General features: G+C 39.9%; 1 protein-coding gene across 1 annotated transcript in view; it reads left to right on the top strand.

Moving 5' to 3' along the window:
* The first annotated feature begins 1,459 nt into the window (after positions 1-1,459).
* STK26 (serine/threonine kinase 26) overlaps positions 1,460-27,182 on the top strand; it is a 30,258-nt gene continuing 4,535 nt past the window's right edge. Inside the window, exons 1-7 of the mRNA XM_068204726.1 lie at positions 1,460-1,709; positions 1,815-1,936; positions 16,227-16,457; positions 22,466-22,522; positions 24,148-24,256; positions 24,349-24,506; positions 26,991-27,176. Of these exons, the coding sequence (XP_068060827.1) occupies positions 1,895-1,936; positions 16,227-16,457; positions 22,466-22,522; positions 24,148-24,256; positions 24,349-24,506; positions 26,991-27,176 (783 nt within the window). The 5' untranslated portion in view covers positions 1,460-1,709; positions 1,815-1,894. The remainder of the gene's footprint in view (positions 1,710-1,814; positions 1,937-16,226; positions 16,458-22,465; positions 22,523-24,147; positions 24,257-24,348; positions 24,507-26,990; positions 27,177-27,182) is intronic.

Below are 27,182 nucleotides of genomic sequence, written 5' to 3'. Positions count from 1 at the left end.
GAAGGGACCCACCCTCTCAGCAGGATAGCTCTGGTATGGCCGGCAATCCAACACCTCCAGCTTACCTTACTTTTTCTTGGCTCTTAGATCTAGAAACCTATGAATTTGAGGGAAACCTTCACATACCCATGAGGATATTTATGATGGATCCATGTGATTTCTGTAGTCTCAGTCAGTGGGCTGCCGGGGAAGACCAGTGCCATAAAATATGTCAGTTTGAGCTTTGCTTTTGTAACTGGCAAAACTTACATGTATAGGAACGTGAATCACACACACTAATGTGTGACTCATGTGTGAATGGGAAAAAAGTCACTTCAAAAACACTGTTATTTTCCCCTCTCCAGGCCCTGGTAGAATGTTGGGGCAGCCCAACTCACCAGGAAAGCAGGTGGTGGTGAAGGACAGAGGTATGTGTTGGGACAGCCCTGCGGCAGTCAGTGCAGGGTGGGGAGAGCTGGCCAAGGAGGGGGGAACCCCCCAAGGTGAGCCAAGAAAGAGCCAAGCACCCTGAACTGGGAGCTGAACCTCCAAAGACCAACTGGACCTGCCCTCACCGCCTCTGCCACAGCTGGCTGTCAGGAGCACCCCTGAGACAAGAAGACATCGATACTTTTGTCACAAAAGCAAGTAAACCCCATTAAATATTCCCTCAGTTGTTTGTACCGTTACTACCCTGTGTCTCCAGGGCGCAGGAGCCAGCGGTACAGGGGAGCTGGGGACAGCGGGGCCAAGGAGCAGCGCTGTGACTGTGCAGGAGGGACCCCATGACAGCGCCCGAGGGGTCAGCATTGCCGCTGGTGAGGCTGCACCTGGAGTGCTGTGTCCAGTTCTGGGCTCCGGAAGGGCACAGAGGTGCTGGACCGTGCCCAGAGAAGGGCAACAGAACTGGGGGAAGCACCTGGAGCACAAGTGCGATGAGAGCTCTCGAGGGAGCTGGGGGAGTTTGGCCTGGAGAAAAGGACGCTCGGGGAGGACCTCACTGCTCTGTACAGCTCCCCGACAGGAGGCTGAGGCCAGGTGGGGACCGGGCTCTTCCTCCGGGGAACCAGCGACAGGACAAGGGGATAAGATCTTAGCTGTGCCAGGGGAGGTTTAGGTTGGACATTAGAAAGAATTTCTTCACAGAAAAGAGTGATCAGACATTGGAACAGGCAGCCCGTGCAGGTGGTGGAGTCACCGTTCCTGGAGGTGTTTGAGGAAAGACTGAACGTGGCACTCGGTGCCATGGTCTGGTTGGCAAAGTGGTGTTGGGCCACCGGTTGGACTCGATGACCTCAGAGATCTTTTCCAACCTATGTGTTGGTCACTCTGTGACAGCGCGGGCGGCCGCAGTCCCCAGCCCGGGGCGGGCTGACGCCCAGGGGTCCGCGCGGCCCCTCCCTCCGCCGTGCCCGGTCCCGGCCCGCCCGGGGAGGCGGGCGCCGTGACGCCAGGGCCGTGCGGCGGCTCCGCCCCGCGAGGCCGGAGCCGAGACGGAAGCAGCCGCCGCACAGCAGCCGCCGCCTGCAGCCGGAGCCCGACATGGCGCTCTGAGCCAGCCCCGGCCGCGCCGAGAGCCGCCAGCCCGGGGGGCCCCGAGCAGCCGCCCCCGCGCCGGGACCGGGGAGCGGGGCATGGGCAGGGCCGCTGCGGGGAGCCCGGCGGGCAGGGGACAGCGGCGCTAGCGACCCCCGCCCGCCCTTCGCGCAGCGCAGCCCCGCGGCCGCGAGGTGAGGAGCCGGCGGCGGGCGGGGGCCGGCGGGCAGGGCGGGGAGGGAAGGAGGGAGCGCGGCCCGCGCTGAAGCCGCCGCCTCCCCGCCGCTTTGTCCTTCCAGGCCCCGCCGCCGCCGCCCAGGAGAAAGAGGCCGAGATCGGGGAGCAGCGGGCGGCGCCCGCCCGGCCGCCGCAGCCCGCCATGGCCCACTCGCCCGTGGCGGTGCAAGTACCCGGCATGCAGGTGAGCTCCGCACCGGGCCCAAAATGGAGGCGACGGGCCCGGGCCCGGCCCCGGCCCCGGCTCCGGCTCCGGAAGCGGCGCTTGCGGCCCGCACCGGGCGGAGCCGCCGCCGGGCGCGGGGGGCCGCGGGTGGGCGAAGCGGAGCGGGGCCGCGGGGAGGCCGCGTTCGGGCTGGGGGGAGGCCGGGCCGGCCGCCTCGCCGGGGGAGCGAGGGAGGCAGGGAGGGAAGCAGGGGCTGCTCCGAGGTAACGGGAGGCTTCGGGGGCCGCGTACCTGCTCCCCGGCGGAGGAGAAGGGATTCCCCTCCCTCCATGCCTCCCTTTGTTTAGGGGTGGCCGCGCCGCATCCAGGAGCACGTAAGAGCCTTTAAAACTGATTAAAGGCGAAGTGAAGTTAATCGCAGGGTGTGTGGGTGCGCTGTAAATGACATACCAGGCGCGCTGGCAGGCGGACCTGCAGCAGGACTTCCCCACCACCCTGGCGCTGGGCCTGTAGTGCAGCTTCCCGGAGGACCTTGGGATTCATGGAAAGGTGGTATCCGCCGGGTCTGGTGGGGACAGAGCACCGGGGAACATAGACTGTCAGAAACCTGCACCTCTCCTCGCCTGGGAACGAGGCCTAGTGTCGTTTTTGTATGTTTGTGTTACCTGCTTAGAAAACAAACAAGTTGGTGTGTTACTGACTTTCATAGGAAAGGTGGAATACCTCTGACTCTTCATTCTTACCCCACTGGACAATCTGATACAAATTTAGCCGGAGATCTTTATCAATGTAAAGTTCAGCTCATTTCAGTGCTGATTTTTGCTTGTCAGATACTGGCAGCCCAGTCAGTGTTTTGAGCATTCTCTTAACTACTAGGATGGTCATACTTGTATAACATCAGAGTTTTTTTCACTGCAAATAATACAGAAACATTTATGACATCTCTGTGTATGTGAGAGATACAGTAAAGCGTTCAGGAGGTTTCAGAACAAAAATATATCTATTGGTCAGGTAATTTTATGACTTGTAGAAAGTGTAGAATTGATGTATAAACAGTACTTATACATTTATGCCAGTTACAATGCTATGGTTTAGTTTACCTTTCTCTTTTCTAATAATTTCTAGGCTTTCTGAAATCTGTTAAATTATGGTCATTCACTGACTTTCTGTTTCTGTAAGAGGACACAAGCCACATCTTCTCAGCCTAGTTGTTCCATTGTGTCAGAATAACTGTTGCATTAGAACATCCTAAAGAAATTTTGTTATAAAAGATTTAAAGGCTTTAGTCTGAGCTTCTTTAATTACAGCCTCTGGGCTTTCTAGTATGTTTGTGTTTGGGAAACTTACGTTTCAACATTCTAGTTTGTCAATTTCCTATTTTTATATCTGCTTAATGTATTGCTGTCCTATTTTTTGCAATGGCCAACACAAAAGTACCTTGAAATTATTAAGGGTTCTGTTTTTTCATCGTTACACTAATAAACTTTATCCTAATAGCATCCTTATCCCCACTACTATTGTTATTAGTGTAACCCACAGCCCTTAACATATATCAGTATGTTAGAAACATTTTTTAAATTATTGGATAAATCCAGATGCATAGAATTAAAACACAGTTTTTTCCTTGGTGACCTTTTTTTTATGAAGATGAGTACACAAGTCCTGAAACCCTCAGAATACAAAGAAATAGAATTTGTTGTGATGTTAATCTGCTCATCCTTCTTTTAGAAGAGTCATAATACAGAGTGTTTTCATTTAAAAAAATCCTAAAGCCGACACAACAACTTCATGACATTCTGAGGTAGAGGAGTTGTTTCCTTTAGGGTTTTTTATCCTTTCTGGACTATTTAGGCAGGATCATCTAAGTGATGGTAAAAGCATGCCTGCTTCTGCTCAGTGTTAAAGTAAATGTGTGGTGATTGATTAAAGAAGGAATAAACAGGTTCCTCTGTGATGCAAGATGTAATAGTTATGTTAAAACTATCACTGTGGGAAAGTGTAATGTCAAACCTCTTGTTTTGTAATCTGTTGAGGAAAGATTTTATTGAATATACCAGTTGGAAACTGAATTTGTCAGAGAACGTCACAAGTTAGAAGTTTCCAGCTTTATTGTCATCTTATGTTTTCCCTTACATTTGATTATACAAAAAATATCAAGAAAAATCCAGAAATAAACATGTTATGTAATTCACATGCTCCAAAAACAGGCCTTAAGACAGTTTATCACCAAAGTATATCAGAAGCTTTTTTTGACTCTTTTAAGATTCTTCATCTTATGAAGAGTCGGGTCCCCTTTAAAAAAACCTCAAACATGGAAAATTACAGAAAATCACACAGTTATTTTGGTGGACTTAGAGTCTGACTTTAGTCCCCTGGCAGCAAGGGCAGACCCAGAGATGGTATTATCTCTTGCCCTTATGAGTAGTTACAGAGCCATTTGTTTATGTAGTGGTTACATTCTGTTTAACCTGTTTTGTGTCCCTAACAAAACCAAATTTTATAGCTAACAATTCTTGCTTCTGCCAACAACTTCCTAAACACATTCATTTTCCTTGCTCTTTTGGAAAGGCTCCACTTGATGCAAGAGTTAACTTAGCCAGCTGCCTCATTTCTAAGCCCATTCAGTAAAATCCAGGTACTCAGTGTATGTATAACGTGAGTGGTCTGAAGCTGAACATGATACCCCAAATTCTGGCGTTTTACACAGAATCCAGGATGAGATGGAAAATGGAAAGGATGGTGAGCACAGTTAAGGTGTCCTGGTTACAGGAAGCACAGTTTGCAGTGAGCTTGATTGTCAGGTTTGAGGTTTTATTCAGTAATGTCACAGTAACTTTGTTCCTTGGGATAAAAATACTCAAACTAGTTCTTAGTCTGGAATGTTTTGCGATCTCACAGTGAGAAACCTGTTCACCAGCACTGTCTTCAAGGAATCCAGTTGAACTCCTACAGAACATTTGTGGATACAGCTTGCAGGAGACATGTTGCCTGTGTCTTTGGCAGCCCAGGTGCTGAAAACAGCTGGAGTGAAGAAGGTGTTGGACCCCTTATTATTAATCCTAAGTGCTCCTCTTTTGCCTGGCAGACAGAGTACATAGTTCAGAGGGTTTTTTGTTTCAAGTGATCAGAACATTTCAAGGGTGTCATCTGAGATTAATGTGTTTCTGATGAACTTACCTTCTTGGCAGCATCTCACACAATGCTCCAAAACTCTTTACAAATAAAAGAGGTTGGAAACTGTTCATTTGCAAGTGAGTAACAATTAACCTTTCTAAGGTGGATGGGGAGGCTACTTTTCAATATGTCAGCATTTAAATTTTCTAAACTAGTCTAAATTTGCTGGAGCATCACTCAAGTAATAAATCTCTTTTTTAGCTGGTGGAGTTTTAATGTATAAACATACCCTTTTCCTATTCTAATTTGTCATGCAAAACCCTAAGTCTGTGAAATACTGATTTATTAACTGATGGAAATATTGATTATTCTCATATTTTTGTTAGTATGTGTGTCTTTGGAACCTGGTTTGGGGCTTTATGTCCCATTATCTCTGCTATCCTACTTATTTAAACACTTTCTGTTACCTTTCTCATGGCTTTGTTGATATCTCCTGATGCTGTATGACAGTAGTTTTGAGCACAGCCAGAAAGGTTGTTTAGAGCTGCTCTCCATCTGTTTTTGTTGGCATTCAGGCTATCTTGCAATAAAGAACCTAACTTCCTCTAAAAGTGTAGCAGCCAGGAGCATGTGACCTGTCAGGCAGTGTACTCTGATTCACAATTGAAGGATTGCTTGATTAAATGAAAACTTGGATGTCAAGGTGAGCTTTGCTCCCTGTGCTGCCAGTTAACAGAGTGACCGTAGGGCGCTGCTCACTCCCTGCAGGCTGCTCAGGGGCAGATCAGTTAATGCCTAGTTGGGTGAGTAGAGAAAGATGAGAGGTACTGTTTAATTTTGTAAGTGGTCTTTTTCATAGCCTTAGAAAAAACCACATTTTTCTCTTAACTTAGTGCACATCTAGAAATGTGTGATACCTAAAGCTAGTCTGGAAGTGTGTCAGATTTCTAGTAAACCTTATGCACTAAAGTTAAAAGAATATGGCTTCTGTTAAGAGCAACCAGTCTGTTACTGTAAAATACTTAAATGTTTAGAAAGTGCATGTTAGAAAAACTTAAACCTTTGAAGAAAGATGCATTCAAGGTTCTTTTAATTTATTCCTCTCCTAGGAACTGAGCTGTATCCAGATGCTTCTACAGCAAATTTGAAAAGGCTTTAAACTTTTACTATTTAGAAACATGTCTTATTTAAGGGGAACTGGTAAGTCTAGCACTTGTTGGTCACCAGGAGACTTCCACAGTGCCTAGAAAACTTATGTATTATGATTAAGTTGATGTGGACTGTGGTGTTTTTTCCAGTTCCAGTTCCTTGATTGGTACTTTGAGCCGTGGCGCAGGTAGACTGCAGGAAGACAGTATTTTAAGCCTTATGGAGAACAAGCCTCTTTCCTGCTTGAAGCAGCTCTGCTTTAAAATATTGGTGGAATTCAATACTGCAGTTGTTCCTTTCCTAGGAACAGGAAAGGTGTTGCAGGACCTACAAGCTATTGTTTCTGAGAGTAGATTCCTAAATCAACTCAGGCTGTATTAGCTGAACTTGGTTCTTCCCTCTTATGCCTTGTGGTAAGTTACTCTGGTGGCAAGATCACTACGGCTCAGTCATCCTTGTAATGTCTTACTAGTGTCAAAGGAGGAGAGTAGACAGAGCTCTGAAAAGTGTTCAGTGCATGGGAGCTGTTCAGGTATAATCTCCTGGAATTCAGCAGATGCTTTTTTCAGGGTTAAAAGAAAAAACCCAGTCCTGTAATAGTATTTTCTGTGCATATTTTACAGTTACTGAGAATGCCTCTGCAACAGCATTTGTCCTATGATACCTGTGAAATGTATTGGTGAAGATTCACAAGAGTTGTAGCCTCAGCTTTCAGCCATCTCTAAAAGTGAAAGGCTGAATTTAAAATGAGTAGTAAAAGTACCAGTTGTTTTCTCTTTAGTCTTCAGATTTAGAAGTCGTGAAATTTGAATAATTTTAAGAGACTTTTGTTTTGCCTTTCATTTATTCTTAGGGACTGAATTTAATAATTGACAAAAGCATTCAGAAATGGGTTTGGGGAAGATGAGGTTGGAGATGAACGGTACAAAGTTGGATTTGAAATGCTTCTGTGACAAGTATTTTTTTGTCATGCTGTAGTGTCTGCTTGTATGGTGTCTTCGAAGAAATAATTGGTGAGGTATCCATTACGTCAGGAGTCACTGTTCCAAATCCTGCTATTTCTTTCTTAAAATAATTGGAAAGAAAATTCCTTCCTAATACTGCCTCGCCAGTATTTATTTAAAGAACTGTCATTTGTTCTTTAAATTTAAACTTCTTGCAGTTCTTCTGGAACATGTCTGTTCTGCTGATTAGATGAGGATCACTGAGCACACTCCTTAGCTCTGAAGGAGAAGCTTAAATCTCCTGGGAAGGGTGCCCACCTGGTGATATTTACTGAAATCTCCTCTGCCACTGGATTGCCAGCCAAATAGATTTGGCAAAAAGAACTGAATCAGAGAAACTATTAATAGAGGTACTGACAAGGTAGCAGTAGTTTGCTGGTCTCATTCTTCGTGGTATTTTGTGCATGTGTTTTTGCAGAGTTGGGCTATATTGATCAGGTCCATAGCTCAGGAGAGAGCATGGCTCCAACTTAGTTCCTTCTTCATGAGGAAGACTTCAAAGAATTGCACAAGACTGCAGTTTTTGGAAATATGTAGCCAAGTTTGTGTTGCTGAAATCTGGATTTGAATGGTCTTGATTGAGGCAGCATATCTGAAAAAGCTTTCTGACAAGGTCTGTCATGGTTCTACATGAATTCTCTGTGCATCAGTGAAGGAAAAAAGGAATGAGAAATGTGCAGAGATCTGCAGGTTTCACACTTGAGCCTTGGAAGGGAGAGTCTGAGAGCCAAGAGTGGCTTCACTGTTTACATGAACCAGAATTCAAGAACCATATGTTCAGTCCTGGAGAATGTTTTTTTTTCCTGTTTTCCTCCTGCTCCCCAATCTTTTGCAGTCTTTCCTCTGAACTGGGTACTGTTATATTTTCTGAATATCTGAATAATGTTGACTGGGGGAGGATCAGAGGGTGTCTGTGCTTTGCTAGATGTTCAGTTGTGTTTCAGTGGAGGCTTCTGTGTTGGGAGCTGAATGCAGAATAATAAAAACAGTGTACAGCTTGAAGTGACCATGAGTGTAGCGTGCCTAAATGTAAAACACCGAGTAAAAAGATTGATTTCTACTGATGTAGATCAGTTAAAAACATAGAGAATTATGAGGGAAGCAAAATGTTCTTGCTGTTGCTCTCTCACCTTAGAAGGTGTCATCTGGCAGCTGGTCACGGCAAGAACATTTTTACATTCCTGCACAGCTTTATTCTAGCCTAGTTGGCAAGAAGAATCTGATTCTTTTTTTTTTTGCTCCAGGGTGTTTCTTTTCCTCCCCTCCCCCTTCCCCTTGCCTTTTATGTAATGAGATGCTTTGCCATGCTATGAATGAGCTGTAAAGTAATTGAAAAAGGAGTTTCCTGAAACGGGCAGGTTGGTTCTGGCAGCAGAGGTTTCTTTGCAGCTCGTTTTGGAGTTGTAATTCTGGTTTTTCCTTGTGTGCTTTTTGTAGCTTCAGGTCCAGTATCATCGATATGATCGAGGGCCAGTGTTCAAGAAGAAAGTACAGCTTTCAAGCTTGTGGTCCTCTAGCCTTGGGGGAGAGGACAGAACTGTAGGATTCTAGTAGACTGCTGTTTGCCTTTCTTTCTCCAAATGGTCCCTCCCCAAATTAAAGGAATGGTGATACCCTCTAAGTATGGGGTCCCACTTAGGGTTCACTGCAGGCAGTCACTATGCCTGGAGCCTTATCTGTGGTAAGTAAACTTGTGGCCTGCTCTTTAACCCACCCACACTGTGGTTTGGAGCCATCCTTTTTCAACTAGCGTGTTTGTGCCTCACTTTAATTTTGTTTGGCCTGAAAATAAGTAATGACTTCTTCAGTGGAGAGATTTAGCAAAAGTACTAATGTGTGTCATATTTGAGACCTGGATTTTGTTGTTATTTGTGTTCTAGCTGGCTTGTAGTATAATTCTAATCTTATTTGCAGGAGGAAGGTCTGTGTATCAAGTCCTAACTTGCACAGGAAATACTAAAATGGCTTCTAGAGTGAAAAGGCCTGTCAAATTTATGTAACAGTTGCCACTTAGCTGTATTTAAATATTAGGAAAATCGTTGAAATGCTGTAATGATATAGGTTATTGCTGGCAGAGTTCTGACACAGTTATTCCTTTAAAAGGGTGTGGCAAAAATAAAAAAAAAAATGTTTGTGTGCTGATAAGCAGGCTGGTGCTGAAAGGAAGGGCACACTGCTAAAAGTAGGCTGCAGCCCATAAATGTTTTTTTTTTTTTTCTCCATATTCCTATTAGATGTGGCCTTTGAAATCGCTCTGCAGAGTACATTTTTCAGCGCAGTTCTTAAAGTGGAGAGGTTACAGGTGTTCTTAAGCAAAGAGAAATTGCAGTAGTCCTTTATGTTCTGACTTCTGATTCAGGTTAGTTCACTGAGGTGGGTAAGTTACTCATTCAGCAGTCGCTTGTCCTGCGCTGTTCAACAGAGAAGATGAAACTTGTTATGAAAGATCAGTTTGTTGAACTCTTAATAAATGCAGAACAGAGTTAGTTAATACACTGGGACACCAGAACCTGTTGATGTCTTGAACTGAGTTTTGTCTCCATTTCAGAATGTCCATGCTTCTAGCTAGAAAACATTCAGCCACTCACATATTTTCAAATCGTAGTAAAGACTCAATCATGTAATTTGTGTGTCCCCCCCCCCCTTAATTTCTCTGATTTTTTTTTAATAGGCTGTGCTCCTCAGAGATGTGAACAGACTCGAGATTATGCAGCTGTATGCAGTGGTTTGAAGACATTTAAAAATATATTAGGTAGTTAGAAGGTATTGATACTTAGAATAGAAGCCAAGTGGGACTCCATTTGAACTGTAGATGTGTAGGATATCAGTTATAGAGAAACTCACTGTCATGGGAAATTGCTCTTTGTTTCCTTTCCTCAGTGCAGAGTACTCTTTATAAATAATTGGTGTAAATGTTTTAAATTGCCTTGTGTCAAAGAGTTAATCTTTGCAACATATGGTATTAGTCTTTTTTTTTGCTTATTTATGCTTTTTCCTAAGGTGCTTTATGTTGTGTGAAAGAAAAGCTAAGAATAGAGGAAGTGAGTTCAGTGGTTTCCATTTTCAGCATAACGTCCAATTGACAGCTCGCATCTGCCACAGGTCAGAGGTAGTTTGAATATGAAGGTAATTCTTTCCTTAAAAATCTGATAATAGGTGGATTTGAAAGCTGATTTTAGAGTTTTGATAGTCACAGAAATTTTCAAGCAGCTCGCCTTATGGCTAACTTGATGAAAACAGCAACATACGTTTTTGCTTGCTGTTTTTGCTTTTATATGACATTCCCTAGGTTCTCACTAAAAATAGCAATGAGTCTTGCCCTTGTCAGATAAGAGAGATGTTTCATAAAGGGTGTAACGGAGGTCAGGTCCCATATAAGGACAGCAAAACCCAGATCCAGTTTTTATTATCCACTGAGTAGAAAAACTTGTAGATAATGTAAAAATTTGATTGAATCAAATTGTTTTGTTGTTAAAGTAATATTCTCTGCATATGTATCATACAGTTCCAGTAAATATAATCAAATCCTGATATCTTAGTCTTGAACAGGACTGCAGGGCAACATCAGAGTTTATTTGCATGTCAAAACAGCTGAAAAAAGTGTGTATATGTTCAGGATGAAGAAAATAGGTGTGTACAGGTTCTACCCTTGTCTTGAATGTCAGCAGGTTCATTTTTTCTTTTTCTTTTTAAGTAATAATGGATCTGCACCTGTGCCTTCATTAACTTCAAGCTATTTAAATTTTTATGTATACACACACACACATGCCTATGGCACTATTTCTGTGAGTAACTTTCCTTATACAAGTAAAATATGAAAATATGTATAATTTATGCAAATACATATTGTTACATCTTTTAATATGCATGGTGTATAATTAGTTGTGTGTGTGTATATATATATATATATATATATATATAAATATAAATATATAATATCTGAAACTACATGCAGATAGTGTATAGCAAGAGATAAAGAAGAATGTATCTGTTGATTAAGACATTACTCTTAAAGAAGTACTGTAGCCTATCAGGTTTGTCAGTCTTACTCCCTCTTAATTTTATTTTTGGGGGGTCTGAACAGAAGAAAAATTTAACAGGTACTTTATTATCTGAGAGTAGGTAAATGCCTGCAAATGGATTTGCTTGAAATGACAGTCTTTTAAACACAGGTAATTCTGATGGCTTCCAAAGACACCAGGACCTGTTAGGCTGCCATAGTTGTGGGTGCTTGAAAAATATGAGTAAACACTGTGGGCTTCTCTTACTAACCTTTTATAAAGTCATTTGAACTAATTATTATATCTTTATTTAATACATATTTGGGTAATGTAGGTGAGCTGCTCTGTAGCAATGCTACAATTCTGAGGGAACTTTTGTCCCAGATAAAGCCTGGGAGATGCTTGAAAGTCCTTATAGTGTAACAGCATTTCTCAGTCAGGTTTTAGGAATACTGTTAAGACAAGAGGATATATGTTCTCACACTGACAGACTACTTAGAAGAAATCTCACAAGACTGTTAAAATAGTTGATTTAGGAATCCTAGGGGATGTTGGGTGCTTGAATTTGTTAGAATCAAAGAATTATTAGTTAAGTCTCTGTCCAAGATTCTTTGAAGTTTTGTTTTTTCATTCAGTTGTGTTCAGTACCTTTGAATGAAATTAATTAATGAGCATTTTCAGAAGACCTGTTTCTGTAAAAGAGCTGTCCTCTACTGACAGATCTGGACACAGCCAGTTTCTTCTAATTTGGTCTGTGTCATTAGATTTCTGTATAATCTTGGAAGTTACATATTCAGTATGCTTTAAGTTTGTTTGAAAGAATTCAGAATCTGAAGAACCAGGTACATGACAGGGTCAGAGGTGAAAAGTTGAGTCAGCAAGTTGGTCTTGTAGCAGAACAGAGGCAGGACATTGCTTCAGAAACATGTGTTTATTGGAATCAAAGGAAAGAAGTTATATAAGCCAGATTGGCAGAATGCTTGACACAACAACTGACAAAAATTATGTTATAAAAAAGGAAGTATGCTGGCAAAAATGATGCTATAGTGGTTTTTATTTGGGGCCTCTGAGCAAGTGATCAGGCTGGATGACCTCCTGAGGTCCTTTTGGAGCCAGATTATGTGACTTTGTGTGCACATACAGACGCGTATAAACACATACAGTGATGGCTTAAGGTTGAATAAGAGAGGAGGAGAGATTTCCTGAAGGCCCCAGGCTGTGTGGCTGTGCTGGGCTGGTGAAATGGTGCACTTGGAAAGGGTGCAGAGAGGGCTTGTGTTGTCACGCTCGTGCTGGTGCTCTTAGTCACACTGGCAGGACTGGGGCTGGCATGTGGATATGCCTGTGCTTGTCGTACTTGCTGCTGTGTTTGTCTGGAACTGGGCTTAGGGGGGGAAAGCGCAAGATATTCTCTGCCTGATTTGTCCACTTACAGGTATTAACTTTGGAGAGGTGATGATAGAGTTCATGTACTGTCTATTGTGTTGTTACCATCTGCTGCCCAACAGACGTGGCTTCCCATGGAAACCAGTATTTATTTAAAAAAAAATACTGGTTATTTGCACAGGCATCTTCAAAGCTTTTTTCCATTTCAGTGAAAAATCTGTGAAACAACAAGGAATAAAAATGGGTGGTTTTGCTCAGGAGTGTTTAATAGTGTTAAAAATCTTAATTTCTGCCGTATTAGAAGTTTAGCTGGCAGCTGTGTTGCAGAAATTTACTGGTATGTTTTGAAGATGTGTATAAACACATATGCACTTCTATTTGTATAAAATATATCTCTGTCCTTTTCTATACATTTGTTTATGGAGCAGTCTTTTAAAGTTTTGTTTTGTTTTCGTTAGTTACAGAAAAACATTCCTGTAGAACAGTAGACTTAAAGACAAGGAAATTAAGAAAGGTAAAAGCAAATCTGTTCCAAAATGCAGTCTTTGTTCTCAGGCCATGTTTTAAGTTATGTTGTGTTACAAGTTTGAAGTCTTTCCAAAGGACATTATCTCAATAGTAGCTGTAGTTGGTCGGAAATATTTGTCCTTATCCTGGAGTGTCCTACAGTCCCTTGTCAGCCTCAGTGAGTAACAGAAGCTGTAAAGCTGACTTTGCTTGCTGTGAGAGGATTTTCTGAGAATAGAAAGGTGTGACTGTTTCCTCAAGTAGTCCTGAACAGTTTGTTCTCCTCTAATGCCTCTCTGTTCCACCTCCTCCTCCCAGGGATGTGTACATGGAGTTCTGCAGCACTGGGAAGTCCAGCCATGACTGATCTCCCTGTACTCCAGCACTCACACATAATGGCATCAGGAGTTGTTGGAAGATAAAATAGCCTTTAAAGCTCTGATTCACCTGAAGTAGCTTGGGGGAGAGAATTTGTAGGCCTGGTTTGTTCTGTTGATGGTGGTTAAGTAGGTGTATAGGATGGAGTGATGTTCTTTTCTACTGAGGAGCCCAGAGGAGTTTTCTGCTTAAGGTTTCTCCCCCAGCAAAATCCAAGTGTTGCCCTTTGAGGTGATCAGACGTTTATGAAGGGCTGGATTAGTTGAACATGTCTGTTATTAAATTGCTTTTCTTTTATCTGACTGGAAGTGCTTAACAGGTTTAATCTCAAATCAACAATACCTGTTAGTTTGAATGACTCCTGAAATCCCAGATTCCAAGTATGTCTTAAATTGAAGCTAGGTTTTGTGAAGATGCGTATTTAAGCATCAATAAAATTTTTTGCCAGTCATCACTCTTGTTTCTTGGAAATGTGTGTCTTTGTTTATTGTAAATTGAGAACTATCAGTTAATTATTCCTTATTGTAACTAATGCAGTTGAGAAATGATTCCTGGCTAGAGGACAGTTTGGCATCTTACCTGGCAGCAGGGAAAGGCTGGGTGGCAGTCACTGCTGCTCCTGCCACACCTGTCCCTACAATAATTTTTTGGATCACACCTGAAAATAGATTTAAAATTCAGATTTTTTTTTTAATAATTTTTACTCTTAGCAATGAAATTGTGGCAGGAGCTGGTGCAGTAGTGTACAGCAATGTGTCTGTCTTCAGACAGTCTGAAGATTTGCTGCTGTTCTGTGACCATTTTAACTAAAAGCTTTATGAGCACCTGAAGGCTTCAGTCATTTTCTTTCCCAGTATAACAAAATTAGTTTTTGCAGGTTTCAACCAAATAGGTTCTTCTTTTGGTGTATTTGTACATCTTTTAGGTCTTTCACTGTCTCTATCATCAGAAGAAAATACAGTTTTTTTGTTTAACTATTTCTAGCAATTGTTTTTAGTGGAGCAGAGTAGCAATGAGCTCATTGAAGACATAAGGGAAATTCCTCATTCCACAGTTGTAGTGTGCTGCTCAGGAGCAGCAGTGTGTCTTGTCTGTTTGCAAAATCTAGAAATCTTACCTCCACAGATCAGTATGAATCTGCTGTACTAATTCATGTTCCCACCTCTTGTGATAGCAGAAATAACAGCTTGGTATATATGAGCAGTGAACTGATTCAGCTGAAAATAAACCTGGAAAATCATATGGTTAACTCTTAGCTAAATCTGTTTCCTGATTCATTTCACCATATTTTGGAATAAATTCTGGTTCTGGTCAAAGGGAAGAAGCTACACTAAGGGCCCAGATGTAAGGAAATGGGACTGTACATTTTGGACTAGCTTAAAGTACTAATGCATTTTTTTTCTGGTAAAGATTTTCTCAGGAATTTGCAAGAACACCAATGTAAAGTTATTTTCTGGAGTTTCATGTTGGTACTTGAGTATTTGGTTGTGTAGGGTAATCTGTGCTTTAGGTTAAATGTCTGCTTTTGCCAAACCTGCCACTTCTTTTGCTAATTCTGACTTTTGGAATGTGGGAGAGATGCAGAGCAAAGCATTTCTTCCATATTTTCAAAATTTTGTACTGAATTAGTGGGCTTTTTTCAGGCAGAGATGTTTCTTTATTCAACACTGATTTGTGCAATCAGTTGCCCAGTTCTGATAGCAGTAAGGTGTTTAATTCTGTTGCTCTGCAAAGCATGGGCTGTTCTGTTCTTTTTGTGTCTGTCTGACCTCTTCAAAACGTTTCTCTGTAAACTTTTGTACTCTGATCTCAAGTTCTGTGTTGGTAAACTGTGGAGTGTGTCATCCACATCCTTCAAGAGCCAGTGCTCTGATGTTTGGATATGCAAGGTTCTCTAAGCAGCTACGTGGCTTGCTTTATCTTGAAGGGAAAATGAGAATTTGCTTCCTTTTTGTTGCCCTCCTGACTACTTGTCTACTAGAAATTTACTTGTCTACTAAGAAATCTACTTGACTAGTAAGAAATTTAAAATATTTTTATAATAACCAGTCTGGTGATTTTAAGAGTAGTTATTCAGCAGAGATTCCAAACCAGCAGTGTCCTCAGCAGTGCTCTGCTCCCCTCTGTAAGGCATGTGTGGTGATTCCAGGCAGTTCTGAGCAGTGCTGCGGGTCCAGCACTCCATGACAGCTTCTCATTCCTTTGCTGAGCACCTCTCAGTCCCTTTGGCTCATCTTTCTGTCAGTCCTTTTAACTGCCCTAAAGACACCTGGCCTGATCTTGGGCTCTGCCATCCTCTCCCAGGCACCCCTCACTGTGTTACATGACAGGGAGCTGTGCCTGCCCCAGGCTCTTGGCCAGGTGGGAAGCCCAGCCTTTTCTGCCTGGGTGATGATGTTGTTGGTGGTCCTGTGCCAGTAATTGCATTCCCCAGTCTTCAGAATTCCTGCACAGGCAGGATTAATGTTAAGAACAGCTCTATTCTTTGAAAGGTTGTTATGTGAAGAAGTGAAATGAGGTTTGTACCTGACTCCCTCCCTGGTAAGGCTCACTTACCTTTGACAGAATTACAGAATTGCATAATGTATGTTCTGTAACTAATAGCTGAATTAGAAGTTAGTGTGTAGGAAATTAATTTACCTGCTGCAACCCTTCTGGTGATGATAAATCTGGATGGCGTGCTTCTTGGGGAGTAATGAGGGCTAGTAACTTGGAAGTAAATTAGGCAACTCATGTGTCTTTTTTCCCTTTTTATTTTCCTTTTTACAGAACCACAGAGCAGACCCAGAAGAGCTCTTCACAAAATTGGAACGCATTGGGAAAGGCTCCTTTGGTGAAGTCTTCAAAGGAATTGATAATCGGACACAGCAAGTGGTTGCCATAAAAATCATAGACCTTGAGGAAGCAGAAGATGAAATAGAAGATATACAGCAAGAGATAACTGTTTTAAGTCAGTGTGATAGTCCTTATGTAACAAAATACTATGGATCATATTTAAAGGTAATGTATAATATTGCACAAAGATTTCTAGAATGCTGCTACAAAAATCATCTAAAATTAAGGAAGATTTATCATGCCAACTTGGCATTTTTAGTAGGTTTTTATTTTTCTTTGGACAGAGTTTTTCACTTCATTTTTCTCTTTATGCTGCTTGCTCTTTGGGACTGGGATTTGCACAAAATGGCTAAAGAATGAACAGAGTTGATAAAGGATTCTTTTTGCCATTGATTTTGAACCTTGGTTTTCTCTCGTCTCTCCACAATCCGTAGCACAGTTTCATGGCCTTTTTGAGCAAAAGAAATACACCTTCATAGTTACAGAAACAAAAGCTGTTCCTGGTGTGGAAAGAAACCCTGTGGCATGTAAGATGTGTTGGCAGTTATGCAGCTTAGTAGGCCTGAGACAAAGTAACACTGACATCAGCAGAGTTATGTAACCACTGTGTGAAATGTTATCTAAGGCATAATTTAACAAACAAAAATGAAAACCTACAGAAAACAAAATTGTTGAGTAAAACTTCTTACCTTAAATACTGCTTAAATGTTTTGCGCTGCTGATGTATTTTGGGTGACTTCTAAAAAATCCCTGAAAACATTTCATGTAAACTAAAGTTTTAGTGATAGTTCAAAGTATATTAAGTATCTGGGTGAGGTGATTTGCTTATGTTTGGGATTTTACTTGGTTTTGGTTTGTTTGCTTCATTTTGGGAGGTTTTTCTGGTTCTGTTTTTTGGTGCTTGGTCTCCCTCTCAGCATTTCTGCTTTATAAGGTCTAATGGGGTTTTGTACATTTTAGAGACAGATTTCTCATAAGTGTTCTCTGTCTCACCCTTGGGCTGTATCTTTCAGTGATACATAAAAGTATTTGCAGAATTTATTTAGTAATATTCTTTGTCGATTTTGCTTTTTTCTGCTTAAATTGCAAAAGTATTCAATCTTTTATATTTTAATACTAAGTGGACAAGTTATTTTTCCAATATTTCCAATATATTTAGTATATTCCAAATACTAACTTCTGATTTCGGCTAATGTAAGACAGCTGAAATGGCTTTGCTGTTTACTGTGAATTCTTCACACCTGAGTAAACATACAAATTGCCATTGATAACCCATTTTTTCTTCTCTTTATTGGGCTCAATCAGTGGGATTTTTGGTTCGTTTGTGAATAAGTAATAAATGTCTGAGAAGTAGGATTTACTTTCTACCATCACAGCATATTAGAACAAGCAGGTTCATCTCAAGATACCTTCGAGTTCAACTTGTAAGGTTCCCCTGGAGCAGGGCACAGTGGTACTGCAGATCCAGACATGATTGGTCTTTTTTACAGTCCTTTATTTTCTGTGATGAGCTAAGTCCTAAATTCTGTTTTCCTGGATATCCATCATTTCAGCTTTGTGCTGTAAAAGCCCAGTTGTTTGCCCTGTAGTACAAACAGGTCAAAGTAAGTCTTGGAAAGTGTTTTTACTTGGAAGCGTTTTTGCTTGGAAAAATGTTTTGTGAAATCTCAGAACTAAACAGTGATTTCAGCAGCTATGAATGGAGGAATTAAACTTTGATTGGGTGGGGATTTGTTTTGTTTGTTCTTTGTTTTCTCACAGGTGGGGGGTGGAAAAAGCTTTATAAGTTATGGATTGAATAGGGAAAGAAAATAGTCTTATCGTTATTTGCGGCAATATAAGTGTGGAAAGTAAAGTCTAGTTATTCTATCAGTGCTACACAGCTATTAAATTCTGCTTAGGTTTTTTTTATTAAAAAAAAATTCTTGGCAAATGTAGGATCATGTTAATGCTGCAGTATTTTCTTCACCATTATATGAATTCTTTCCATTTCTGTTCTAAATGGATACATTCTGAAAGATTAATGCTGATGTCTTGTTTAGTTTTCACACTTGGAAAGTTTTTGGGGAAGGAAAATTTCTGTGCATGGAGTCTGGGGAGGTGTTTGTGGAATTCTGGTTACTTTCTCATTCCTTTAAGAAAATCCTCTTTAAAAAAAAAAAAAAAAAGGTAAAAAATTGTTCACAGGAATGTTTTCCATCCCAGAGTAGCATGAGAGGTACTTCTGCTGTTTGCTCTTCCCCAAATAAATGAATAAAAATATCCACAAATAAATAAGTACCTTTAATTCTGTAATTAAAAATGAATAAAGCAACTTTTAAAGTAGTATCTTCTATCTAAATTGTTCTTAGACTAGATTAATCCCTGGTTGCTAGTTCAAGGTCTTTTAGCTTGAGACTCCTCAGGGGAAAGAGGGCATTGGCTTTGTTCATTGTGCAAAGAATCTTTTATTCTGCCTTTTCATTTTAGTAGTAGCAAGTATTTTGAGAGTTATGTCTGTCTATTTTTTTGTTTGTTTTTTACTTAATTGATCTAGCTGTGAATTTTTTATTAGCTATTTCTTAGAGAGTGGTTGTCAGCCTAATTGTTAAGCTGTGTAGTACTTCATTCAGGATTTAATTTTTCTATACACTGTAAGTATATCTTTGAAACAATGAAATGGATACAGTTGTGTACCAAATGACTGTATAATTAAAGGTTAAAGAATATTGAGGTTAAATTCTGAAAAATAAGATGTCTTATTTCTCACAAAGCCAAGTCCTAGGCTGCAGAGATCAGATGCAGTTTGCAATGGATATAACTAGTGTGAAGTTCACATTCTTAATGGACCCATATGTTTATTCCTGGGTACTTCAATTTCTGTATAAAGGTCACTGAAAAATTCCTAGAAATACTTTTTTAAGATAATGGTTAAAAAAAGCATAAGGTAAATAAAAGGTATTTCAAAATTGAAGATACTTTTTTCCCTTTGCATCTTTATTTACATGCAAACAAAACAATTGAGCCAGTGTGCTGTGTTTCAGATCATGCTTTATGAACTAGAAATAGTTTACTAAAGTGTATTAATCATACATGCAGCTCTTTCTGAAGCTGTAGAAATGCCATTAGAAATATTTGTTGTTTTGCACTGTTCAAAGAGACTTAGTGTTTTCCTGAGTAAATACCAAAGCAAACCCTCAGTGCAAAAGCATTCAGGTTGCCTACAGCACTTACTGATAATTCTTTAGTTCTGTAATCTAGATCTGTCTTAAATCTTTACATTTTATAGTTTCTACTTTGAAGAAATCGCCGCTGAGACCATGTGTTGGCTTCAAGTTTATCATGTAAGCCTCAGTTCATGCAATTGAACTGTAATGGAATAGCTTCGGTAACTTCCTCTTTTTAAATGAATTTTAACTAAGCTTAGAGTGGGCAGATTGTTCTTGTCATCATTTTGTAGTTCTTGATTTTTCCCTCCGGCAAGATAGTTGATAACTAAAAGTTCTTAGGACTAAAACATGGAAGAAGAGATGTAATTGTGAGGGGGTTCTAATTGCAAGCATTTCAGATCAGAGATTTTTTTTTTTGTACCAGTGATCAGGTCTTTTCTACATATTCTATATCTTGACAGTTTCTTTGCACTTCAGGGTGCAGAGGCAGCCTTGTGGCTGATGGAGAGGCAGTAGCCCAGTCCCAGGGAGCCTGGGGCTTGCCAACTGCATGCAGGCTCTCCCAGATGCCCCTGATGCTGAGAGGCAGAAAGGAAGAGTCTTTATTTCAATTACATGACTTACTAACTTGTGACATTCTGCAGCCTAGCTGTTCATTAGCTACAGCTTGTATATCCAACCTGTAAATGGGATTTTAAAAGTATGGACAGTCCTTTAATAGTTTTCCTAGCAGTGCAATGTTACTTGTCTGTTATCAGGTATTTTAGTCTTGAAAAACCTTATCATTGGTACAAGATGGCAAGGTCTGTTAACTTGAGGTTCTCGTGATGAAGTTGATGCCAGTTATTATGACACAAAAAGGTACAAAAACCCCATGTCATGGTAATGTGGGATATCTTGAGGTTCAAGTGGGAGTTTCTCATTGAATTAACCTCAAAGCTTAGGTATTAGTAATTTTTTCCTAAATTTGCCTTGAGTGTCTGGCAAGATCAATAGTGTTTTCTGACATACTGGTAGGTGATGTGCAAGCGTATATACAGTCAAAGAATGCACCTTAATAAAGACATTTGTGTACAATAATAAAATGTTTTACCTTTATATCATGGCTTTCACTAATGTGGGTAGAATCATATGAGCTTCAGCTATATTGCAACTTTTGTGATTGTAAGATAATTTAAGTCCTGATGGAGATATTTGTAGATATTTGAAGCTATTTCATATTTGTAGAAGGTCAGGATCTAAATTTGTCTCCTCATCCCCTATTGCACTTGGGTTGCAATTAACATCTCAATAAATAAACCATTGGGTGTTAGATAGCTGAAATGAGTGTTTTCCTCCAGCCTAATAGGTTGTCAAAATGCAATACTCCCCTACCAGTTCAGGCAAGAAAAAGATTAAAAGTATTAAAAGTTACCGTAGTTCTGGCATGTTCTGGTTACACAAATTTAGGAAGTGCACTTGATGAAGTGCTTCAGCTGGACTTTCCAACAGTACCATAGAGATAAATCTCTTGATGACTCAATTTCCATGACTGTTTTCCTTATTTGTGCCATTTAGACCAAGGTTTTCAGTATCTAGCCTTATAACTTACAGCCACCTGAGCTTTCTCTTTTCTTTTGCAATTAAAGCAAACCTGGAGTTATTCTCAGCTTTTCAGATTTGAATATGGAGAAATCCTTCAGTGACATCCAGAGACTTCATCAGAATTGTGCAGCACTTTGTGCAGCAAAGCTTTGAGACTATCTAAAGATACTGGTTGTTCTGCCCTGTCTATTTATACTTGGCTGACAGAAAATAGCTAGGAAAAAGGTTGTTCATGCCTGGCTAGAAAATATCCACACCCGATTACAGTGGATAGTAGCAATTTCTTTGAGACATTGTTTGAGAAACAGTACTTACTCATTTTCACCCTGTACTGTTTTCAAGTAATAGTCAAATTCTCCAAACATGTCTGGTAACCACAATGTTTGCCTTGAACAGGAGTTCCTTGCAGGTCTTCTGAGCTGACAGAGTTGGGCTTTATAAAAACTGCTAAAATTAGCCAGCCCTTCCCTGCTGAGATCATAATATTGGAATAGACTCTCATAAATGGTGTGGTTTTAAAATTCAGTATAAATCTAATAGAGCACACTTTGTTAGGATGATTGGATATGGTGCTTTCAGAAACTGCACCTTTATTTGCTTGCTGAGTTTTCTTTAGATTTCCATCCCTGGGCAGGCCATAGGGTGGGAAAGTATACAATGGAGAATGCAAGAGGCTTTAAAGAGTACTCCTGCCCTAAGCTTGTGCTCTGTAATGAGAAACTAGCACTGGTAAATATTTGCTGGAAACTTAAACAGTGTGTGTGGTACTTCAGCAGCTGTGGTTGAGTATTTTTAATAACTGGGTTTTATTTTAAATAAATATATTTATTCACAAAATTTTCTCGACTAGTACTACAGATTAGTATTTGAGTTTTGTCTTTTGAGGGGACTCTGGCAAGCAAGTAGTCTGTAGAATTGCTACTAAGTGTTTCCAGTTTTGTTTCTATGAACCAGCCACCTTTTGTAGTGACAAGCCAAGGACAAAGTCAGTACCTAGAAATCAGTGTTAGAATAATTTGTCACTTCCAGAGGTTGAGACATCTCCACAGAGGAAGTGCAGAAACTCACATAATCAAAAGATCCATGTTAAATAATTATTTGTATTTAATTAAAACTTAAACCACTGCCTAATCACTTTTTTCCCCTCTAAGTTCTATTCCTTTAAGTGAAATCATTTTAGACACTATTTAGCAGAAATTGGTTAGTGGTGATGGTGTTTTTTCATTGCTTTTTTAAATACAGAAGTCAAACTTATTAATTAATATTTTAGAACTCATAGGAGCTGTGTGATCATTCTACAAGAAGTAATTGCATACAAGTAGGTGACTAACAAGACTCTCTATTTGCCTTCTCCTATGAGTGTGCTGGTAGTCTATTGAATTATATATAAATTTTTTATGGCAGCCTTAGACTTTTGACAACTCATGTCTTCCTTTACAGGGCACAAAACTATGGATAATAATGGAATACTTGGGTGGAGGGTCAGCTTTGGATCTTGTAAGTATATGATTTTTTTTGCATTATAAGTATCAGTGAACTTTATTTCATTGTGTTTTATTATAAAAATAAGTACCTGGAGGCAGCTGGTATTACATCACTGCTGTGTGGTCTAAAAAGTATGAATTTGAATGGTAGTCCTGTCACATTGAATTCATGTTAATTTTTCTATTTTACTTTTTGTCTGTAAGCATTAGGAAGTTTCCATTTGTTCTCAGTCAAATGAAGCAATGGGTTTTTAGTTTGAGAAGTCCTTTTCTTGCTGTATGTTTGGTGGGGGTTTGGGTTTGGGGTCCTCTGTCCCCACCTCCTCCAGGTAGAATTCATTACAGTTCAGTAAAAAACGTTTCCTTTAGCTTTGGGTCTCAGGAATGAATAAGGACTGTGTCCACAGACAGTCAGTTTTAACTGGTTAAAAGATGTTGGGTTTTCCATGTTCAGGTATTTTCAGTTAAGCATGAAAGTGCCTTTTACTTGAGATAATGTGGCATTCATGGAGGGTATAGCCTGGGGAGTGCACAAGCACAGTCCCCTGAGTGTGAATGTGGTTTCCCCATGGTTTCAGTGCAGCTCTGCCTCAGCTGCCACTCTACAGACCCACCCTTTCCTGTAAGATAATATAGCTCAGTCTTTGTGTGATTCTGAAGGGAAAATATGATGTCTTCACTATTACAGAGTGATAATAATTATGTTTTCGCTAACAGGGGTTCTGTCTGTGAGAGTTGAAGTATGTGCTTGACTTCACAAATCTGTTTAAAGTTCTTTATGAAATTACATCACATCAGCTCATCAAAAGCATAGTGATTAGGTGTAGCATGTGGTAGTTTGTAGCTCTAGAACTTGGCCCTTTTGAGGAAGGGGCTATAAGGTACTCCAACACTTTTGAGTAATTGATCGTATTCTGTGGAGTGTCAGAAACAGGGAAATAGCTATTACTAGTGCCAGTTCAAATCACTGAACCTGTAGAGTAAAAAAAGTTTAGAAGAAAAAAATTTCGGTTTTACTTCACTGTGCCTTACCATAATTTCAGGGTGTTCACTGTTTTGGTGCCGAGTTGTTGGTATTTTTTTGATTGCTCACTTTAATTTCTTTTGTTTTATTAGCATAGCTTTCTAATGTGCAGAGTTTATACTGAATCCATTAGTAGCTTTATGTTCTTGATACAAAAGCAAGCATGGAATCAAAAATACTGGGAAAGTAAAAACCGCATCATTAAATTTAAAACCCGCAGTCAACAGGTTAATCTATTTTGAAATAAACTGGTTTTCTTAATTTACTTAATCTAAATTGCAAAATCTGCTGTGTTTGCTGCTTGTAGGGAAATACAACTTCGTGGAAAGTTTGTTGCTTTTCTTGTGCTTTGCATGCTGAGGGGAGCACAGACAGTCTATGTATGAGGAGTAAGAGCAGTTTCAGTGTATTGGCAGTAGAGCAGATGTGAAGGTGATCATTCCAGTGGCACCTATTTCAATTAGAATACTGACATATTACATTGAATATTGCATTAATTTTGTTAGTTCTCTAATTTTGAAAAATGTTTCAGGTTTAAGATTTAATTTAATCAAAGCAAGGCAAAAATTAGATACAAGACTAAAATTATTTCAATGTGTCTTTTTTCCCCGAAGCTGCGTGCTGGCCCATTTGATGAGTTCCAGATTGCTACTATGCTAAAGGAAATTTTGAAAGGTCTTGACTACCTACATTCAGAGAAGAAAATTCACAGGGATATAAAAGGTGTGCCAACATTTCAAATGTTACTTTGTTAAAGCCTTTAAAAACCATAAAACAGTATTCTAATTAGTTATTATGTTATTTCCCCATGGTAGCTGCCAATGTCTTGTTATCAGAACAAGGTGATGTTAAACTTGCTGATTTTGGAGTTGCTGGGCAGCTAACAGACACACAAATTAAGAGAAATACCTTTGTGGGAACCCCATTTTGGATGGCCCCTGAAGTTATTCAGCAGTCAGCATATGATTCAAAAGTAAGTAGAACTTTTTTTTTTCTTTGTATCTGATTATCCAACAGCATTTGTTTTGATTTTTTGCTTTTAGCTCTTATCAATATGGGGAGAAAAAAAAAGTAGATTTGAAATTACAGGGTTTCAAATAATAAAAATAAAAGTAGGATTTAATTGGTTTTATATAGTAGTTACATGTCATTGTACTCAGGTACAAAGTAAAATGGTGATGTCATGTCTCTTTCAGAGCAGCTCCCTGAATGTGGGGTGGTTGGTTGATTTGGTTTCAATTCAATGTTCTGCATTTAATTCAAACAGTAAAAAAGTACTCACAAAGTAAAATGCCACCAGAACATGGCAGTTCATTTAAAGCCAAGACTGTGGCCAAAATGTTAATTTCTTCTTACAGTTCTGTAGATACAGCTCTGGGTATAATTTCTCAAATGGTATTTCTGAGGATCCATGTAATGCTGAAAATTTTAGCAGGGGTCTTGAAAAGATAAAAAGTAACTTTGAGGCTATGGCTTAGTAGCATTGTGGTACCTTGTGCCTTTCTTTGTCATGAGAGCTCTTGATGGATGACTAATTGCAAAGGAGAGTTTCCCTATGTGAACTAGCAGTAGAAAAGCAGAATTCTTCTATGTTTTTCTGAGAGCTGAGAACTGGTGCTAGAAATGACAATAAGGAGGGAACAGTCCCCTCTTCTGTGTGTAAAACCACAAGATGTCCTAGAGCATGTGGCTGGTGAAACAGCAGTGTGTTTCAGTCTGGCATTGGACTTTCCACACTCTGTAAACAAAACCTTAAAATAGCATCAAGAGAATAAAAACCGTAGTATGTGTAAAGTAATACTTTCTTACTGCTTTTTCTCAAACAGTAGGCATGAAACTATACTTAAAATATATGCATATAAAGAAAAATCTGGTGGATATCTGCAGTGTTTTGAAAGCATCCACACTTCAGGAGACTTTCCCAGGATCAGTCAGACTTGAAGGGATTTGTGTGCTTGTCACAAGGGTTCTTGCTGATAAAAAAGTTGGAATTCTCCTCTTTAGGGCTTCAGTGGTCCCACTGTAATGTGTTCCCTAGGGCATTTTGGAAAAGCTCTCTACCCTGCTTTAAGAATGTGTGTTGGCCAGTCAGATTGGGAATAATTCTTCTGCTTGCCCTGTGTATAGATCAGCTTTACCACACCTTCATTTACATTTCCCCAGCAACCTAATCTTTTGCCTTCCATATCTCCTCCGTGTGTTGCAAGAGCAATGTCTTCCCCCTTTTTTTCCATGCCAGTAGGCTGGTGGGAGAGCACAGAAGATAAAAGCCTTTGGTAGGAGAGATGAAGGATTTGGACAGGATACACTTTAGTTTCTAGACTAATATTGATGACTGTTTTGGTATCTGGAGTGAATTTTAATCTGTCTTCTTCTCTCTCTACTCCAAAAGGCTGGAAAATAAATTAGAAATTTATACATTTTAGTAGTGCCAGAGATTTGTAAGCCCCATCTCTTCTTTAAAATAATTTTGTTCCAATACACAGTTGTTGGTTATGGTATTTCAGTAATAAACAGTGAGTCAGTTTAGTTCTTTGCTATAAAGTACAGCTCTTTTAGGTCTTGTGAACAAAAAGGAATATTGGAGAGATGCAAATTGTAATCCTTGTTTACTCTATGGGCAGTTTTGGTTTATGATTCTGTGCCAAGTGTAGTCGACTATGGCCAAACACTTTTTTAATGAGAAACACCTTTAGTGATCTAAGTATCTATTGTGGCTCATCTAAAAAAGATGCAAATAATAATATTTTTCACTTGGGAAAAGAAATCAAGATCAGGAAAAAATTTTAGAATACTAGTATTTTATGTATGATATCAAAATATCATACTGTGTTTTGGTAGAAAGGGAGAATTTGTTTATATCGATGCTTTTATCTAAAATAAATAGTACGTCATTATTTTGCTGTGACTTACACTGTGAACTTGGTGCTTCAAGTGGTGTTTCAAGTCTAACTAGTTGTCAATAATTCTCCAGCTAAATTCATCAAGCAGTCTGTTAGGAAAGAAATTAAGTGATCCCCTGCTGGATTTGATTCAGCTTTCTGCCTTGTTCATTTAGAGTGAGCTGTCAAACAAGGTTGGATACCTAAACAAACTCTGAGTTAGATATAGGAAGTTTGTGGCAATTTGTCATTAACATATGGAAGAGATCAAAGGAAGATCAATATTTCTGAAGCTTTTCCAAAAGCTTGTAAATTTAGGTGTCTGTTTAACTTGCAGTGTTAGAACACCAGCTGCAACAAAAATGATGATCTAGATGTTTGTCATTAAAGACTGATTAAGTCAGCCAGGTCTTTGTGAGTCAGGTGTTCCTGAAGTGTTAGAAGGGAACGTTTGTTATCTACTTAGGGCAACATTAATTTTATTATATAGATGCATTATATGTGAAGATGTCAGTTAATGAATACTTCATGACAGCCCATAATTTTGCACTAACAGTCCCTTTTCCCTCTCTCAGGCTGACATTTGGTCACTGGGCATCACTGCAATTGAACTGGCCAAGGGGGAGCCTCCCAACTCGGATATGCATCCAATGAGAGTTCTGTTCCTCATTCCAAAAAACAATCCTCCCACTTTATTAGGAGACTTCAGTAAACCTTTTAAAGAATTCATTGATGCGTGTCTGAATAAGGACCCAACATTTGTGAGT

This window comes from Anomalospiza imberbis, chromosome 14 (assembly GCF_031753505.1).
Source record: "Anomalospiza imberbis isolate Cuckoo-Finch-1a 21T00152 chromosome 14, ASM3175350v1, whole genome shotgun sequence".
Classification (NCBI taxonomy): domain Eukaryota; kingdom Metazoa; phylum Chordata; class Aves; order Passeriformes; family Viduidae; genus Anomalospiza; species Anomalospiza imberbis.
Note: the sequence above shows the minus strand (reverse complement) of the source record. Positions and strands in the feature narration are given on the sequence as shown.